Source organism: Lichtheimia ornata (assembly GCF_029851405.1).
Source record: "Lichtheimia ornata isolate CBS 291.66 chromosome Unknown scaffold00001, whole genome shotgun sequence".
NCBI lineage: Eukaryota > Fungi > Mucoromycota > Mucoromycetes > Mucorales > Lichtheimiaceae > Lichtheimia > Lichtheimia ornata.
Window position 1 is genome coordinate 708,063 of NW_026695321.1, and position 19,752 is coordinate 727,814.

General features: G+C 44.0%; 7 protein-coding genes across 7 annotated transcripts; 5 read left to right on the forward strand and 2 right to left on the reverse strand.

The window, feature by feature from the left end:
- Nucleotides 1-158: 158 nt before the first annotated feature.
- On the forward strand, nt 159-2,337 carry O0I10_000263 (uncharacterized protein; the record flags this gene model as incomplete). The annotated part of the gene is made up of 6 exons (XM_058480376.1): nt 159-455; nt 523-945; nt 998-1,180; nt 1,244-1,376; nt 1,438-1,615; nt 1,677-2,337. 6 exons carry the CDS (start codon nt 159-161, stop codon nt 2,335-2,337), a joined length of 1,875 nt encoding a protein of 624 aa, XP_058348899.1.
- A 270-nt stretch (nt 2,338-2,607) lies between these two features.
- Nucleotides 2,608-3,114, reverse strand: O0I10_000264 (uncharacterized protein; the record flags this gene model as incomplete). The annotated part of the gene is made up of 4 exons (XM_058480377.1): nt 2,608-2,730; nt 2,818-2,851; nt 2,910-3,016; nt 3,073-3,114. The coding sequence occupies 4 exons, from the start codon at nt 3,112-3,114 to the stop codon at nt 2,608-2,610; spliced, it is 306 nt and encodes a 101-aa protein (XP_058348900.1).
- A 735-nt stretch (nt 3,115-3,849) lies between these two features.
- On the forward strand, nt 3,850-5,709 carry O0I10_000265 (uncharacterized protein; the record flags this gene model as incomplete). Its single annotated transcript, XM_058480378.1, has 3 exons — nt 3,850-4,901; nt 4,956-5,614; nt 5,672-5,709. The coding sequence occupies 3 exons, from the start codon at nt 3,850-3,852 to the stop codon at nt 5,707-5,709; spliced, it is 1,749 nt and encodes a 582-aa protein (XP_058348901.1).
- Nucleotides 5,710-5,781: 72 nt separating this feature from the next.
- O0I10_000266 (uncharacterized protein) lies at nt 5,782-6,279 on the reverse strand (the record flags this gene model as incomplete). The annotated part of the gene is made up of 1 exon (XM_058480379.1): nt 5,782-6,279. One exon carries the CDS (start codon nt 6,277-6,279, stop codon nt 5,782-5,784), a length of 498 nt encoding a protein of 165 aa, XP_058348902.1.
- Nucleotides 6,280-7,342: 1,063 nt separating this feature from the next.
- Nucleotides 7,343-8,746, forward strand: O0I10_000267 (uncharacterized protein; the record flags this gene model as incomplete). Its single annotated transcript, XM_058480380.1, has 2 exons — nt 7,343-7,934; nt 8,013-8,746. The coding sequence occupies 2 exons, from the start codon at nt 7,343-7,345 to the stop codon at nt 8,744-8,746; spliced, it is 1,326 nt and encodes a 441-aa protein (XP_058348903.1).
- Nucleotides 8,747-9,890: 1,144 nt separating this feature from the next.
- O0I10_000268 (uncharacterized protein) lies at nt 9,891-12,482 on the forward strand (the record flags this gene model as incomplete). Its single annotated transcript, XM_058480381.1, has 10 exons — nt 9,891-10,174; nt 10,246-10,309; nt 10,377-10,395; nt 10,454-10,553; nt 10,622-10,749; nt 10,806-11,778; nt 11,835-11,863; nt 11,930-12,002; nt 12,065-12,372; nt 12,433-12,482. 10 exons carry the CDS (start codon nt 9,891-9,893, stop codon nt 12,480-12,482), a joined length of 2,028 nt encoding a protein of 675 aa, XP_058348904.1.
- A 393-nt stretch (nt 12,483-12,875) lies between these two features.
- Nucleotides 12,876-16,087, forward strand: O0I10_000269 (uncharacterized protein; the record flags this gene model as incomplete). The annotated part of the gene is made up of 13 exons (XM_058480382.1): nt 12,876-13,100; nt 13,166-13,278; nt 13,341-13,505; nt 13,563-13,764; nt 13,845-14,059; nt 14,129-14,200; nt 14,260-14,327; nt 14,391-14,566; nt 14,632-14,783; nt 14,842-14,914; nt 14,974-15,205; nt 15,267-15,349; nt 15,404-16,087. The coding sequence occupies 13 exons, from the start codon at nt 12,876-12,878 to the stop codon at nt 16,085-16,087; spliced, it is 2,460 nt and encodes an 819-aa protein (XP_058348905.1).
- Between the last annotated feature and the right edge of the window lie 3,665 nt (nt 16,088-19,752).

Genomic DNA, 19,752 nt, shown 5'->3' on the forward strand with positions numbered 1-19,752 from the left:
TTGACAAGTATTACTATTATAGCATGCTCTCAACAGTCATCGACTTTTGTATATAGGATCGCCATGTGGCAAATCGGTATTGCTCAAAGAAGAGGTATCACATGAAATAGGAAATGTCTTGTCCGACCGCCAGTGAGTTCTTCAATTTCATCTTCTTTATGGTTTTCTTCTTTGCCAAGCTAGCCCTGTTGGCTATAGGAGGAGGAGGAGGTCTTCTCGCCAATGCCTTTTACCTACCAGGCGTTGCTCCTATTGACTATGCGAATGGCGACAATGTTCCTCTCTATGTCAACTCACTGACACCCATGTCGAATCAACAACTCAAGTCTCTACTCGCGTACGACTATTATGATCCTCGCTTCCACTTTTGCCAGCCTGAAGGTGGTCCACAACAGCAATCAGAAAGCCTCGGCAGTATCATGTTTGGTGATCGCATCTTCTCATCGCCATTCCAGGTATGTGAAATAGGAGGGCGCACCAAGTGGATCAGGTGATCTAATATCATGCCACCACCACCACCAGCTTTTCATGGGCAAGGATGAGACATGTAAACGCTTGTGCGTGTCTGAAACGATACCCAAGGAGGATGCTCAATACATCAACCAGTGCATCAATGATGGATACGCCTTGAACTTTGTGGTGGATGGTTTACCAGCAGCTCACATTTCCACGGATGAACGTACCGACGAGGAATATTACAGCATTGGATTTAGATTGGGCGAATCAGACGCTAAAGGTCCCGTTCTCAACAATCACTATGACATTTACATTGACTATCACGAACGTCCTGATGGCAAAAAGCGTGTGGTTGGCGTCGTTGTCACTGCATCCAGTTTCGATCGTGATCCAAAAGCTGAAAAGGTGGCATGCGATGGTGGTGCTCCTCTGCATCTCAAGGATGATGGATCTCAACAAGTTGTCTATACCTATAGTGTCACTTGGCGTGTAAGTGCATACATGGTTGTGCATTGGCTTATCTTCTTACCTATGATGACAGGCTTCAAAAACCGCATGGGCTACACGTTGGGATAATTATCTCCATGTTCTTGATCCTTCCATCCATTGGTTCTCTCTTGTCAATTCGGTCGTCATTGTTTTATTCCTCACTGGCATGGTGGCCATGATTTTACTTCGCGCTCTCCACAAGGATATTTCTCGTTACAATGCTGTTGAAGCTCAGGTACTTTTTTCGTTTACATATACATCTTTGGATTACCTTGATTTAACCATGTTGAACATGTAGGAAGATGTTCAAGAAGACTACGGCTGGAAACTCGTACATGGTGACGTTTTTCGTGCTCCTGCAAGATCCATGTTGCTATCAGTCTTGGTTGGAAGTGGTGCACAGCTTGTTGCTATGGTTGCTTTGACGCTAGGCAAGTAGTGGTGGTTATTATTGTACGATGGAGGAGGATGCTAACATTGGGGTCATTGTAGTCTTTTCGGTCTTGGGTTTCCTATCTCCCTCAAATCGTGGTGCTCTTGCTACTGTGATGGTGATCTTCTTTATGCTATTTGGTTGCATTGCCGGATTTGTGTCAGCACGTATTTACAAGATGAATGGTGGTGAAAATTGGAAGCTTAATATCCTCTTATCTGCCACGCTACTTCCAGGGTAAGAAAGAAGGAGGGACTCTTGATGATGATGATTGACCATGTTGTTGTATGCTTTATAGCTTGATCGCTGGTAGTTTGCTTACCTTGAACTTTTTCCTTATTGGATCCCAATCCTCTGGAGCTGTTCCCTTTGGTACCATGATTGCTATTGCTGGTATTTGGCTCTTGATTTCGCTTCCTCTTAGTGTGGTCGGCGCCTATTTTGGTTTCCGTAAACCTCGCATTGAGCATCCTGTACGCACAAACCAAATCCCACGTCAAATCCCAGATCAGCCTTTCTATTTACGTCCAGTACCATCGATCTTTATGGGTGGCATTCTTCCATTTGGCGCCATTTTCATTGAACTTTACTTTGTCATGAACAGCATTTGGTTCCATCGTATCTACTATGGCATTGGTTTCTTGTTCCTTGTCTTTATCGTCCTTATCTTGACATGCTCCGAAGTTACCATTCTTTTATGTTACTTCCACTTGTGCAGTGAGGATTATCATTGGTCATGGCGTGCTCTTTTGACATCTGGTGCTGCTGGCTTTTACGTCTTTTTGTATTCTATTCTCTACTATCTAACCAAGCTGGATATCAATTTTACAAGTACCATTCTCTACTTTGGATACTCTGGTGTCATTTCCCTCCTCTTCTCCCTGCTCTCAGGATCCGTTGGCTATTTAGCTTGCTTGGTCTTCTTGCAGAGGATCTTTGCTAGCATCAAGGTGGATTAGAGATAGACATTTCATCTTGCAATAAACCCGAATCTTCTTATCCCAGCACTATTGCATAAACAATCAATCACTTGTACAACATGCTCTTGCATGACAACTCTCATTTTGCTCAACCTTGTACTATATCCAACAATGAGTTCCATTTATAAACCAAAATTCATCCGTCAATAGATAATCCATGTCAAAATGTCAAGTAGATCTATTGCAGCCTGAGGGGAATAATGAAAGTGGATGGGAAGGGTGTTTCGAGTCAAACTATCATCCTAAGGACTATGCTGCTGCTGCTTTATCCATCTCTGCTTGGGTCTTGGTCTTGAGAGACAAGGCGTGGATACCATGTTGTAATTCATCATTCAAAAGGCCGTATACAAGGCGATGTCGTTGCATCATGGACTATGTACAACAAGGGGGTGGGTGGGATGAGGAGATCAGATAACAAGCCTGGTGTACATCATTCGTACTTGGTCCCTTGATACTTACTTTGCCTTCAAACTCTTCAGACACAATGGTGATGCTTTATCATATATAGAACATCAGCCTTGGATCACGTAAATGGGTGTATATCACATTACCGAAAGTGAGTCTCGTTGCTCGTATTTCCTCTCATAGCAGCATGGCCAGCATGCAGGTGGCTTTCATTGACAATTTCAAGTGTGGAAGGCTTGAGAGCCTCGGTGATCTGATGGAGCATAGCATTAGGTGGATTTCGCTACAATGTGTATAGGCGACATTTACCTTGTTTTCGACAGAGAGCTCAATCGGTCCTTTGGTTGCCATAGTAAAAGTGTACAAGAGGTAGAAGCCGCTGGCGGCCCAAGAAGGGAAATTGTGGAATTTGATTCAGCAGCCCCAGCGCCCTCATTTGACACATAGCTTCCTTATCCATCTATCTTCTTCCCCATCCCTTTCTTGTTCCTGTTCACCATGTATGATACATGTTGTCATTTCATCTAGTGGTTTAAAATTTTATAATGATAAAAGAAGATTGTCAAGGTTATTGGTGTGTCTTGTGTTAAAGGGGGATGAGCAGAAGATGTAAGGTAATGGTTACAAAAAGGATCACCGTGGATGGAGTGATTAAAGCGTATTAAGACGACGAGAGACCCGAAGCAGAGAACGAAGATATGAAGAATTGGATGACCTTTCAAATGTTATCATGAACATCAATCACCTCATATCGCTTTCACCTACTTGTCATTGTAATTGTGTCCATTATCAATAGGATAACACCTTGAAACTTAATGGATCAGCGATGTACCCTATTCTATGGTGATAGGAAGCACTATGTAAAGGGTTGGGTGGTAGAAGGTTAGCGTGTAGACAGGTCTTTATGCAGGCTGTACCCCGCTTTGTAATGGGGAGGAAAAAGCTGTCACAATGGAAAAGGCGCCAGACTTCGATTTTCGCGGCTTGAGGGTCGGGAGGTTCAAGAGCTCCGAGAGTGACACACAGCTGAAATCCTGCAGCTCATGTGCTGAGCCTTTCTCTCTTCTCTTTGACTTCCTCCCCAATATGAGTGCCACAGCCAATGACGATAGTCAAGAAGAAAGAATAACTCTACATGAAAGCAACCAAGATAGCCATGTCGACAATGACACCAATGAAACAGCAAACCAGACTTTGAATGAGCCTTTTGTGGAAAACGGCAGTGGCAATGAGAACAGCGATGCTTCACCACCACCTCCACCACAACAGCCCTATACGGATAATGATAATGATGATGGTGAAGATACCACTCCTGGTGCGATGTATGATCGAGCACCCTTATTATCACGATCCTATTCACAAGAGAGCACTATCAGCACTGATTCAGCACCACCACCTTATGAACTCTATCCACCTGCGAAGACGATGTTTGGTAGGGCGTACAATTGGCTTCGGCAACTACCTCGCATACGACGGCGTCATGGTGCTATTCGACTACCGACACTACCTATCCATCGTTCACGACATAGCCAACATGCTGATTCGCTATCATCCACCTCGATAGATTCGATTGCATCATCAGCGTATCCAGCAACATGCTGTTCATATTATTACCATGTCCTTGTTTCTTATTTCCCATCCATGCCACGTCTTGTATTACCTTCAGCACTGGGACGCTTTCGTGGATTCCTTATTTGCCTTTCATTCTTCGCCCTGATGATCTTTGCCTTTCTTTTATTTTGCTCGGTCTTTTTTTCTCCAGCATCATTACCCCCACCCTCGATTCCCGACAAGACAACAGACTCAAATGCTCGCTTTCTCACGCTCAACATATTCATGCGTCCTCCAGGCATCACCAACAACCTCTCCGATTACAAAGATGAACGTCTCTCCTACATTGTCGATCATATCCTTCCGCAATACGATGTCGTCGCATTCCAAGAAGCCTTTGCATTCGGTAGTAGACGAAAGGATTGGCTGATTCAACAAGCAAGAGCCATGGGATACAATCATCATATCGAGTCACCTCGTCATTATCCTTGGGAAATCGCTGTGGATGGTGGATTATTGATCATGTCAAGATTTCCTATTCGTGTATCCCATGACATTGAATATCCTCGTGGTTTCCATAGTGATTGGTAAGACATTGTGTATATGTGTGCATGTTCTTTATATTGACATTTTACTACTAGGTTGTCACGTAAAGGGGCACTTCATGCCTTGATCGAATTCAATGCCACGCGATTTATGCATCTTTATACCACCCATGCTCAAGCATCCTACACGAGTCAAGCTAATCCAGATATTGGCGATGTCCAAATGCGTCTCAGTCAATTTGCACAGCTACATCAACTTGTACGCGACACATCAGAGCATGACAATATACCGATAGTGCTTATGGGCGACTTTAATGTGGATGCTGCTGTACATATGGGATTGCCATTGACGGAGCCATCGACCATGAGTTCAAAAGAGTACGGCATGATGTTGGATGTACTACGTGGTACGGGTGTCGATCCCAAGTTGGTAGAGCTCAAGATGCGAGGACGATTATATGCTGACAACTGGCGTTTGGACGATCTCACGGATGTGGTTTATGATCATTATGGATATCATCCTGTGACATTTGGGGATGTGCATGTCAACATGGAAGGAGAAATTGAACCGGCTGAGACCGTGTTGACCGATATGAGCCAAGCAATGACCGTACAAAGCATTGATCGTATCCTGTGGGACAAATCAAGACCTTCGATTGTTGTCAAGAACCCTCAAACAGCAAAGTTTTTGGTACAAAGCAATGACAGGTTGAGCAAGGAGGAGAAACAACAGATTCCCTTTACACAAATATCAGGTACTACGTTTATTACATTGGGTATTGTTGACTTTTGACTAACTTTTTTGTTAATAGATCATTATGGGCTTGAGTGTACTATTGAGCTAATATGATGGACCCCTCGTTGTACAATTTTTCAATATTACTATCCTCGACAACATTTTAAAACATGTAACATTTCTTCATCAATCCTCTTCAATCGATTCGTGAGATTTTGGTGGTGGTGATGATGGTTGACCATTGTTGATCCATTTCAGGTTGTATCGGGATTCAAAGGTTGAGCGATCAATGACATTATTTAGCGCCTCGACTTCATGCAGCAAGCGGGATACGGAATCCAAGAATGCCATTTCAGCGTCCCCTTTTGTTTTCAGGTTGAAGTATTCACGGTCGAGCTTATTGGGATGAAGGAGAATGCTCACCAGTAGCAGCAATTGGTCTATTTGTCGACACCAGTCACCAACACCTTCGCAAACGTACATTTCATTCTCTGGAAAACGGCTGATGCGCGTAGCTGGACAAGAAACAGGTTGCAGCTTGTATGTGTATGCTTCCGATCGCTTCCCAATAGAATTTATAATGTACTCTCGTAAGCCATGGATGTAAGCTACAAGTTCTTGGAGACGATACCACTTGAGATTTCCACTGGCAGCTTGAGCGCGTTTATTCCAGTCGCGGTACATAGAGGAGAGCTTGAATAGGATTTGTAGGAAGGAAATGGAAAAGAGAGAAGGAAGACGTTTATCCAAAAGCGAGGATCCTTAACTTTTAGTTGCCAACAGGGGTCAAACATCTGTACCTTGGCATTGTCCTGACGACAAGATAAATAAAGCCACAATATTGATTCTTCTTACATTCGTACATCCAACGCATAGCTATGCGACACATAAAGATCCTTGTTCTTCCGCGCAAGGAGGTGTATTAGCGTAAACGTAATTTTCATTGTTGCCCATAGCGCTTCTCCATTACCTTCATCATGTACCATATAGGATTCATATCAAGCATGAATGATCGATCTAAAGGAGTTGTACTGTATATACCGGCCTTGACAACAGCTGAGCGTATAATCATCATTGTGATATCCAAAAAGAGAATGCATGTGTAGCGAAGGAAGGTGCGTCCAAAAAAGGCGAACATTCTTTCCACTTTGTCGGATGCCGTATGCTGTCCCCTTCAAAGCAGGCCGTCGATCATTACAATCACTTAAAAAATAGGGTCCTCTTGCAAGTGTCTTTATTTTTCTCCGAGAACCCTTGAAGTAACTATAATGTATATATACATGCGTCAGCAGCTAATGCTAATGATCATGACCACGCCTATTCGTTTTCGACAATAGCGCAGCCTCCTTCTTTTTGGATGATAATGGGTCCGAGTGTGCCGTGTCTCCATTCACAACAAGATAATTACAGCCATCACAACCACTGCAACCACCACTACTACTATGAGTCCGATTAAAGTTGGTAACCTTTTTGTCAGCTTTTCAGCCAGGAGAATTTCGCGGGTAATTTAAAGTCTCCAATTCCCCGAAGATTGAGACAAAAGAGTGATAGGCGGGGTAAAATGCACTAGCACACAGACCCATTTGGCGTCATTCTTAGTTTCCTTTTCCCCGAGTGCGTGGCGGGGATGTAACAGATTGGGTCCTGCATATATATAGTGGCTGGTGACCCAAGGGCAGTAGGCAAAGTGAGCTTACCCTTTTCTCTCTCTCTCTCTCTTTATTCTCACACTCCAATCATCATCACCATGGTCAAACAAGATTTTACTATCACAAAGTATGAAGTACGTGATATTCGCTTTCCTACTTCCCAACATTTGGATGGATCGGATGCCATGAACAAGGACCCCGATTATTCAGCTGCCTATGTTATCTTTTACACGGATTCAGCTATTGAAGGCCATGGTATGACTTTTACCTGTGGACGTGGTACTGAGGTGTGCTGCAGTGCGATCGAAGCCTTGGCTGTCAAGTTCGTTGGCAAAAAGTTGAGCGAGTTGACTGCCGACATGCGTGCCACCCATCGTATCTGTACCGGTGATAGTCAACTTCGTTGGATTGGTCCTGAAAAGGGTGCCATTCATCTTGCTACGGGTGCTGTGATCAATGCTGTATGGGACTTGTGGGCCAAAGCAGAAGAAAAGCCTTTATGGAAATTGGTTGTCGACATGACCCCTGAAGAGTTTGTGCAGTGTATTGATTTCCGTTACATCACGGATGCTGTTACTCCTGAAGAAGCTATCAAGATGTTGCGTGAGAATGAAGCTACCAAGGCGACTCGTGAAGCTGAAATGCGTGAAAAGGGATATCCCGCATACACCACATCGGCTGGTTGGCTTGGTAAGTGTGAACTCTCTCTCTCTTGCATGAAAGGGCGGCTGTATACTAAATGGGGGAGGTGTATGTATGTAAATGCAGGCTACAGTGATGACAAGGTGCGCCGCTTGTGTCGTGAAGCCAAGGAACAAGGTTTCACCCATTTTAAGCAAAAAGTCGGTGGTGACAAGGAAGCTGATATTCGTCGTGCCGCCTTGATTCGTGAAGAGATTGGCGACGATGCTGTTCTCATGATGGACGCCAACCAAGTATGGGACGTCAATGAAGCTATTTCTTGGATGGAAGACTTGTTGCAGTTCAAGCCTCACTTTATTGAAGAGCCTACTTCCCCTGATGATGTCCTTGGTCATGCTACTATTCGCAAAGCACTCTATCCTCGCACTCGTGTTGCTACTGGTGAGCACATTCAAAACCGTATCATCTTTAAGCAACTCTTCCAAGCCAACGCTATCGACTTTTGCCAAATCGATTCGTGCCGTGTGGCCGGTGTCAATGAGATCCTTGCTATCCTTCTCATGGCTAAAAAGTTCAACATCCCTGTGTGTCCCCATGCTGGTGGCGTTGGTCTTTGCGAATACGTCCAACATTTGTCATTGATCGATTACATTTGTGTGTCAGCTACCACTGAAGGCCGAGTACTTGAATACGTCGACCATTTGCATGAGCACTTTTTGGATCCCGTCGTCATGAAAGATGGTCGTTACATGACTCCCACCTTGCCCGGCTATAGCATTCAAATGAAGCGTCAATCCATTGAAGATTACACTTTCCCCACTGGAAAAATCCACAAGGAGCTTGCCAATAACAAGGCTTAGAAGATAACCACATAGCACATCTTTACATATATACACACACCCACACCCACATGTCATCCTCATCAATTGATCGTCCCATATTCTACACTTTTCTCGACTCACCTTGTTCATCATGTGATTAAACATTAGCAACGTTCTTTTCATCTATAATGTAGTCTATGAGTGGGTGGTCTTGTTTGGGATTAATTTGTCGTTGTTGTCATAGCAACAATGCTTGTTGGCATGGAAGGGATGCCATGCATGGTTACTGTAGTCACAGATCCTTCGTCTTGAATAAAATTTGTTGTCATCTCTACAGGAGCAAATGCACTTTTTTTCGTACCCGATCAAGACTTAAGACCAAACCTGGCTTTGCTGCATACTCTAATGGTCGAGGTAGTCCATGGACATTATTGAATACCACCCGACTTTGCAAGTAAATCGCACGTGTTAGGGTTATGTATAGTAGCAGTAATAATCGGCTAGCTGTCATAATGCCATGAACCCTTTATTATTGCTAACCGGTGCATCTTCGCTGTCAACAACCCCACTCCCATTCTTTGATCATGAAAGTCCCAGATCCTTGTTCAGTGTAACGTCTTTTTTTCGGGGGTTGTTGGGGGAGTAGGGATGATGGTACTAGGTAATCAACAGATGCATTTCAAATATTGATAGATGGATGTCATCAGCAACAAAGAAAAAACAAACATTTATAAACAATGGCAGCCAAAATAAATGTCGTTCTATCAACAAATCGAAGAATCTCGTATCACAGCAAGTTCAAGCGTTCGGTTGCATTGTGTGACACGCAGCTATCCACGAGGTTTGTACCCGACTTTGGATGGGCCAAAGAAAAGGAAAGAAAGGGGATGAATACTACAAAGGGGATACGCAGGAGAAGTGTAAAAAAGAGACCAATGCAGTAAGGGGTGGGTATGAAGAGTACATAATGACAGCGAAAGAATTGGTGGTGTGATAGTTTTATTGTGGTGATGGTCGTGGTGATGAGGGGCAACCAAAGAGATAAAATCTCTGTCTGACCACTTAAACCCGACACGTCCCTTTTATATAAGCTCCCTCTTTTTACCTCTTTCCTGCACACACACATATCCATACCCATATATACACGAAGTTGGTTGCAGCAAATATCGATTGTTGTTCCTCAATGTCACAAACAACAAAACGACGCAGCATCCGTTTCGGCAAAGAAGGTCCTGCCGCTTCCATTCGGACGGGATCAAAATCCACCAGTGATCTTCGACAACTCTCTCTCAATTCCTTCCTCAAAACACACGATTCCTTGTCCATGCCAGCAACAGCATCCTCGAGACGCGTTACTGATCACTCGCCTTCACAAAAGAAACTCGCTTCCCCAAAGACAACACCAGCATCTCCAACACCCGATCACAGCCAACTATTAAAAGGCGTTGTGGCATGTCTTGATATAAGGTTCGTATCATGTGCTACTTCCCGGGCAGGTTCTCGCCCTGCTAACATGTTTCATCACCCTTTTCTTCTAGGACAGAAGATGGGGATGATGTCTCTGAGAACTTTGAACGAGCATTACAGTCTATGGGTGCCAAGGTAAGCAACCATTGCATCATTATTATGCATCACATGCTCACATAGCAACCTACATTACATTACATAGACACGCCGTACCTTTTCAGGTGAGTGGGTTTCATCGCAACATAGTATTCTGTAGCAGCTGACATCCATCATCTTTAGATTCTGTTACGCACCTCGTATTCAAGAATGGATCCAACGCTACGCTGAAGAAAGCATTAAGCAAGAAAATCCACATTGTAAACTTGCTTTGGATTACACGGTAAGTAATGGGTTGGATCAAATGATGAATGGACATTGGATATTCTAACATGCGTTATAATCAAATAGGTGCAAACGAGAAGGACGCCGCTTGGAAGAAAAGGAATTTCTTATAGAAAGTCCACAAGGCATTGTTCTGGCAGGCAAGAAACGACGTAAATCCATGGAGCCTGGAAAGGTTAAAGCATTGAATGAAGGTATGTATGTATGTGTGCATAAGGAATTATATGATACTGATCTATGGAACTTGTAGAAGAAGCATCCGATAAGCGAAAACGGGCACGATCCACGATTGGAGGAAATGGATTACCATCCAAAGGAGGATCAACATTATTACAACAACAGCAACAGCGACATAGCTCTGCTCATGAATATCGGCCATCAACGTTATCACAATCCCTTCTCAAGCTTGAAGCATCCACCAGCAATAGTACCACAGATAGCAGCAATACGAATACTACCGACAAAAGTACATCTAATTCACATGAGGAGCAACAAGAATTAGATGAGGTTGCAGAAAGAGTACGGCGAGAATTGGAAGGAGAGGATATAGACTTGACACCACCAGCATCACCTGTGTTATCACGGCCTCACCTATCAACAGCTGCCTTGGAGAGGCAACAGCAACAGCAACAGCAACAGCAACAAGAACAAGCAGCAGCAGCAGCACAAGCTCAGAAACCCGTAGTGACAAAGGAAATGCGTGAGCGTAATGAACAAATCAAGGCCCAAATTAAGGCTGATTTCTTTGTTGGCGACACTGCACCACCGCCTGTGAAATCATCTCGGCAGTCATTAGGCTCATCCAACACAACTCCTCTTCGACGAAAACGACGTTCGTTGGGTGGCAATCTTTCCAGACCCAATCTCTCAACATCCTCATCATCATCCTCTACAACGACTGCCTCCACGAACAATAATACATCCACCACAGCAACCACAACCACAGCAACCGCCGCCACAGCAACACCCATGCCACCACCATCCCAACCACAACCGCCGCAACCAAAACCATCACAACAGCCACAACCATCATCATCATCATTGTCTTCGTCAAAACCTGCCACTATCGACGGCGACGCATCTTCATCCAATTCAGCACATACAATGAAGACACGTAGTAGTAATCCAAAACCAACCATTGTTATGACATCCATGAGCAAAGGAGAACGTGATCGATGTGCTGCAGCTATCAAGAGAATGGGTGTGTATGAAGTCGCCACAACGTAAGTGACATGACCATTCTTTGTTTTGCAAAAGATCGCTAATTTTATATACATAGTGTGGATGAAAGGACTACACACGTGATTGGTATGCATGATATGGGATTATCAAAGTTGCTAGATCACCGTTGGTAACTGATTTGATATGTTGTAGTGGGTAAACGGCGACGCACAGTGAGCGTGTTATATGGTCTACTCTTTGGCGCATGGCTAGTGAAGCCTACGTGGTAAGTGTCTATGCTCAGGAGCATACGTGTGATATCAAAGGTATTGAATTAGGATTGTTTAGGATCTTTGACAGTGAGCGTAACAAGGAGTATCTATCCGAGTCAGAATATGAAGTTATCGACTATTATCCTGATGCTCCACGTGCAAGGCAACAAAAACCCTTTTTACCATCCAATTTGGATATCTTTGTCCACTCAGCACACATCCTCGATACCAATTCCATCAAGACATTAATTCATAAAGCAAAGGGCCGTACCGTCGACGATATCAGTCAAGCTGATCTTATTATCAGTAAACATCCATTGGAGACCACTAACAAGATGACAATCAACGAAAATTGGATATTGGATTGCATTGAACGATGGAGATGTAAGTTTTATTCCTATGATACAAAATGGAACGAGGATCATTGATCGTGATTTCATCTAGATCTACCGACCGAGCCTTATAGCATAAAGAAGAAGACCAATGTAACATAATGTACAAAGTATAGTCAATAGCGGAAATATAGCATTTGCATGAATTGTGCAACCTGAAAAAGTTGGCCAACTGGACAAGGGTGATGGGATGGGGATGGGCAATGTAAAATCAAGGAACAGAGGGGAGCATATGGAATGAGTGGATAGGATCATTTTTGCTTTGTATTGAATGGAATGGAATGAAATGGAAGATCATAGCAATGCTGCTATTGCTACACAATGACATGCTATTACAATGATGGTTTGCTGTGCCTGAGAGTTGGATGCACTGTTATGGAGTTTGGAAGAAACTAGAGTCGTGCCACAACAGGTTTCATGTCCTCAATTTCATGCACCGCGGCCTTTATTCCTTTATATTGCACATCACCCTTTCCTTTCCCAATTGACGACCGCATGGACAGCGATCTGCCGCCACCAACGGAACCATCACCACCCTCTCCCGGCAGCAATTACGCTCCTCTCGTTCTTGGCACCTTGGCATTATTTGTCATTGCTGTCGCCACGGTTTCTCGTTACGGTAATCTACGATCTCATCCTTGGTATGTTTCCACCGTTTGCATTATCGGTTGGTGCTTTCCATTCTGGATCGTGCTCTTGCTACCGGTTGATCTCGCGTCGGTATGTTTCTTTCATTCTTCACTATAGCATTGTATATAATGTACTTATCGTGTATCCTGCCATAGTCGACATACGACCAGTGCCAAGGCGACTGCAGAGTCCCATTCTCCCATGTGTCCCAGTCCTTTCTTTATGTGGCGTGGCGTACCCTTTATTGGACATCCTTTTGTCTCACGTGGTAAGTAGATACAAAGGAGGCGTGGCGATAATGCAAGGAGGCTCATTGTTCCCTATTTCCAGGGTGATGATTCCAATGATGCAAGCCTATGTCAATACAGGCGACTTTGGTTTCACAAACCGCCTCAAATCTGCAGTCAGGGTCAACCTTCAGTTCTACTCGATATACATCGTCATCGGCTTCTTTGGCTTGATTTATCTTGTATTCGGCAGTGGCTATACGACAAGGTAAAGCAAGACCTCATCTTTTCAAAAAACCCCCAAGCTCATCACGATCAAATATAGAGAAAAGATCCAGGGCTTTGTCATGGCCATGGCTAACAGTTGGGGTCTCTTTTTGGTGATTATGTTTATGGGCTATGGTCTTGTCTCGGTGCCTCGAAGGCTATGGTTCACTGGCAATCCTCAAAAGCACTTGAATCAGCTATATGGAAATGCATCCCGGGTCAAGGAAGAATGCATGGATAGTGAATTGGAGTTTATTGAAGTGTGCAAGGCAAGTATACCCTCGCTCCCCTCCGATTGTAAATCAAGGATGTATATACTCATTTGGATTTCTTTCAATAGATCATGCATGCCATATCAAAGCGTACAACAAGAGCCGATCCCTTTTTACGTGGTTGTGTCGACCAGATGATCCAGCGATTTCCTTTTATCCTTGATCCAGAATACACCGATCGTGACAATTCCGTTTCTTTGCCAAGAGATATCACCGAGGATTATCTGATCAAGCTCAACAGACGCATGATTATCGCTGCGAGGATGAAAGATAGAAAGCTAGCGTAAGTGGCATTTGTCTTTCGATGTGGACGCTGTGATTGGGATTGACAAAAGGTTCATTGTTGGTATAGGTTATGGGAGAATCTCCTGGAGGAAGCGTTCTATCTGCAGGATATCGTTGAAAATAGAAGCAACTCGGACCAGTAAGTTGTCATTGTCATGTAGCACCCTCGTTGATCCTTATTGAGCCTTGATTGTATAGCCAATTTCACTCGACGTTACGGCCATTGAGAGAAAGCACACGTTGGAATGATATCAAGGCACAGCTAGGTATGTGTAATGGCGAGGGATAGAGGTATTACAATGCATTGGGCTTATCATTGATATTACCAGAGTGGTGGTGGCTATTACGAATTGAGCCCATTTTTCATCGTGGTGTGGCCCTACTATGTGCGGTCCTCAGTGTATGCATCTTGTGGTCTGAAATCGTCTTCAATATCAAGAATCCAGTCGTATCGATCGTAGCATTAGGTCTTCGAGCCTGTGGATACAATTACGCTGCCGTAGAGGTAAGTAAATTCGAAAGCATAAGAGTTTAATGGATGACGATGTAACCCAATGTCATTGTTTGTAGTTTATGGCCTTTTTTACCCTGATGTTCATGTGCATTTGTGTTTATACCTCGTTGTTTAAGGTGCGGTTTTTCAACCTTTACATCCTGATACCCAAGCATCACACCGACGAAAACAGTCTATTGTGGTTTACAAGTTACATGTGCAAGATGATGTACGTTTGGCTTCCATTATCCGTTACATTACCAGAGTCGCTGATGGTATTGCATTAGGGCCCCACTTTGCTACAACTATATCAATCTTGCAGGTGATTTCAGTGGAACATCGGAATCAGTATTCAACAAGGCAAGTAGATACATACCTCAGGGTTTAACATGGGAAACAATTACTTATGGTGATAATAGTTCATGGGTGGTGCAGACCTTGTCCCCTTCTTGGGAACTACCTTTATCGATTGGTTTCCTGTTGTCATCCTGATACCAGCCTTATCGGTTCTCTTCAACTTTCAAGGGCGTTGCCTAGGCCTCTGCGGAGTGAAAGATCCGTACGATGACGAGGAAGGAGGTGGAAGAGAAAGTGATGGAGCTATATCTTTGAATGTGGATATTGCGGATGGAAAAGCATTGGTGATTGAAGGTACTATGCTCTTGATCAAAAACTCAAAGTCTTGTATGTATTGACGGTATGTCGCTATTAGAACGTGGTGTTCGGGAACGTACAATCAATCCACATCTCGCTGATCAACGAGGTTTTCTCAGTCGTGCTCGTAACGCACTTGGGGTACGTGAGCTGCATGATGTCGTTGTTTGATCATTTTCCTTATGAAACCTTTAGGCATACACATCCAAATACAATCGTGGACCCTACAATTACAGCAGCAACAGCTCAAGGTCACTCCACACACTTGGTGGTGGCAACACAGAAGGTAGAACACCTTTGTCAGCAACACTTAGACAAGAACGTGATCGACGCATTGATGAGATCCTTTCTGGGCGAACAACACCAACCTCCTTTGCCAACAACAGCCGTAGCAGCAACCACCAATATTCCCAAGTAGAGGATGAGCATGATGGGTTGCATGGAGGATATCATCCACAGCAAGAAAATGGTGCTGCTGCTGCAGGTGTAGGAGGTCTTTTATCATTTGGTGATGCTGTGAAGAACAAATTCAATGACCTATTTACAAAGAAATCACCTGGTGGACCTGGTGCTGTATCCTTGTCTCCCGAATCGGAAGGCGATTCTAATGCAAGACAACAAGAGCCATTGTTGCGACCTGACAGCTATCAAGGAAGAAGAGGAAGGCGTGTATTTGGTCAACCACCCTCTTCATCATCTTCATCTTCATCCCCAGAACAACATCGACGTGATATTACCCGCTCACGCTCTCCGTCTCCACCACCTCCAACAACGGGATTAGGACTTTCGTCGGCTGCTGGTCCAACACGTAGTGACTCCCCCTTTGCCCGTTTCGACAGCAAAGGCCGTGATATGAATAACATCTTTAACGATCTATAATCTCTTATCTATCTTATTGATCATCTAATAAACAAGTCATATTTACCTTAGATGCTATTTATCTCCAAAGCCCATTCCCAGCTTTAGACGCTTAGCGCACCGTTGAATGACTTAATGCTGAATAATGAGTTTCAGGTTTGAGAGAGGCAATCTCAATATCAAAGATTGATGTACAGTGTTCATGCATTTATACAAGAGGTGTCCGACCTATTTAATTTCCTCTCCTTCCACTCCCTCTTCCTCCCATTCCCAACAGTTGGCCCATTCAAGTATACAACTACCACCTGCGAACGATTGTCCTGCTTCAACCCATCATGTCAATCCTACAACTGTCGTGATCCGATTGTCTATGGCTGAATGGCAAGTTCATGGCGTGTACACCCCACTACAACACGCTCCTTCTTGAAAGTACAATGCCTTGCACACTCCTCTGCCACGGCCAAACGTAACAGCTGCTGCTGCTATTATCAAGGCCCTTGTTTCATTGTCTTGAATGGCGTTCTTTACTTGCAGCATCCTTCTTTTGCGCGAACAGCGGATGGCCATTGTATACAAGCAGCTTCATTTACGTGCAGCAACTTGCTTTGATACATACGGATACCAATGGATGATGCCATAGCAGCTATCAAGTACGCCGCAATACAAGCAACTTTCACCTGGTTGAGCGGCGATGGAGAATGAGTTAGAAAGGATGGATCAACAGCCAGATGGAAAAGGAAGCGATCACAATGGCTCATTTCAAGCAACAATTGGATTTGCAATGGCTATGATGGATGGATGCAATCAAGTGCTGTAATGAGAATCGTGGTGATTACTTGGCGTGTCGTCAGCAGGGATGAAGGATCATACCATATGGGTACGGCTGAGTATGGTGGTGGATTGGACGATATTGATGAGAGGGTTTACATCTTTGAAAAGGTGATTTGCAGCCATGGATGGTATTTGGAATACTCAAGTCAATGCATGCAGCAGCTACTTTGCAGTCATGGATGAAGGATGATTATGGCGGCAGCAACCCAAGAATGCAACGACACAACTATCCCTGTGGCCTCTATGTGATCCACCCCTCGTATCTTTTTCGATGCTGTCCCTTTATCATAGTTACTTGATAGACGCCCACACTACTACTATATACTATTCTTCAACTTTGTCACTGAATGAAAATTGGTTGAACATAATACTTGGGGTATCATGCTATCGGCTCATATGGGCAAGATGTGGATCACTTGGTTGGTTTCTGGTTTGAAAGAGGGAATAGAAATGGAAGGTCATAAAGTGAGGTTGGATCATGGACATCGTTGTATCGCGATGCTTTTGTTCCTTTGCCACAACATTTTATGGCTTCACTGAAGCTTTCTAGTTCACATGCTGTTCGGATACAAAATGCAGTGGCGGCTTTTTAACGATTGTATTGCAAAGATAACTAACTTGAGAGTGATGATGCCCAACATTTGCTCGTTACGGAGCATGGTATTCACTGTGAGCTTAATAATGCATTACATCCTCCAAGAAAGAATGAGCTGTTATACGGTATTCCACAAGCACATTAACAAGCCATGCTTACGTATCTATGACAGTTTTCAGCTAACACTATCCCATGCATCCTTATATAAGAAAGAATCATTCGATACGGCCAACATGGGCGGACCTTACTATAGGGAGGCAGGGCAAGGATCAATCATGCATATCTCCACCAATAGGAACGACTCTTCAGGTCTAGCCCAGTTACACAAACGCGTCCCTGCACACCTATGGGCTATGGCTCTAGCATGAGTGAGGACGGTTGAAAATGAACAAAGACCACTTTTCATATAGCATCATGGTTACAGCATATGTAAAACATAAAGGTTCCTGTATCTCCAAACTTTACAATGAAACGTGGGGTTTTGAATAGAGCAATGTGCTCGGCTTGGCCAACTGCACCTTGGGTGTAAGTTTCACGATCAAGCTTGCCAATCCCAGATTTCGCAATGTCGCCACCAGCCAAACTGGATCGGGGGGTCGACCTCTTCGACGACGACGACCAAAAAAATACTTTTTGGGCTAGTTGCGACATTGAACGTGAAACTTTCACACAAGGTGCTGTTGGCCAAGCCGAGCCCATTGCTCTATTCAAAACCCCACGTTTCATTGTAAAGTTTGGAGATACAGGCACCTTTATGTTTGTAAGCGTGATGCTATATGGCAAGTGGTCTTTGTTTAATGTAAAGTAGCTGTGACCCCTGCAGAGCAAAAGATGCAGAGGGTCGTGTTGTGTAACACAGCTACGTTTGCATGAATGAAAGGCCAATGTATAATTACTTTATGGATCATCTAGGAACAGGCATGTATTGCTAGCTAACGGCCACTTTATCCAATCATCATTGTTGCGAGATCCACTGCATGGGGAACGATGCCCCCGCTCTAGACATTCATTTCCATGATTGGGCTAGGTTGATCCGGAGCTGATTTGACTGAGCTGCGGTCAAAGTGAGATTACATCACTCTGGACATAAAGCACGCTCGATGTAGCCAACCGATGTAATCTTGTGTGAGCGTAACTCAACCAAGCAACTCAGCTCGGATCAACCTACTTTAATCATGGAAATGAATGTCTAGTATAGTGAGCATCGTCCACCTACAATAGAATGCACAAAAGTTGGGAATGCACAAAAGTGGCTATTAGCTTCCAATGTATGACATAAAAGTGAGTGTTGCGTACCTTCTATGCATTGTCCCTGAAGTCCTGACTTTTTTAGCTGAGTAACCCAAAGAGGTCCTTCTGCATCTTTGGCTCCCCCCAGGGTCTAGCTACTTGGCAATGAACAAAGACCACTTCTCATATAGCATCACGCTTACAAACATAAAGGTGCCTGTATCTCCGAACTTTACAATCAAACGTGGGGTTTTTAATGGAGCAACGTGCTCGGCTTGGCCAACAGCACCTTGGGTGCAAGCTTCACAATCAAGCTTGCCAATCCCAGATTTCGCAATGTCGCTACCAGCCAAACTGGATCTGGGGGTCGACCTCTTCAACGACGACGACCAAAAAATATTTTTTGGGCTAGTTGCGACATTGAACGCGAAACTTTCACACAAGGTGCTGTTGGCCAAGCCGAGCCCATTGCTCTATTCAAAACCCCACGTTTCATTGTAAAGTTTGGAGATACAGGCACCTTTATGTTTGTAAGCGTGATGCTATATGAAAGGTGGTCTTGTTCATTGTCAAGTAACTAGACTCTGATATAGCCAAAGAAACAGCCCTTTTGCATGACTGGAACGGCCAATGTATGATTACTTCATGCATCATCTGGAACAGCCATGTGTTGCCAGCTAATAGCCCATTCCTCCCAATCACCGTTTTTGCCCAATCCAATGCATATGAACGATTGTGCTGCTCCAGCCCAACACCTCCATCCTTCAACTTTTTTTGATACGAGTGGATTTGACTGAAAAACGCTCAAACACAGAAGTATCATCCAAATCACAAAAATTAATCTGATTGATTATATTTAAACTACTACTTGATAGCCCATTCCTCCCAGTCATCTTTGTTTCCCAAACCAATGCATGTAAACGATTGTCCTGCTCCAGACCATCGTAGCCATCATTCAAGTTTCTTGATCCGAGTGGATTTGGTTGAGTTACGCTCAAGCACAGAAGTATCATCCAATATGAGAAAAATC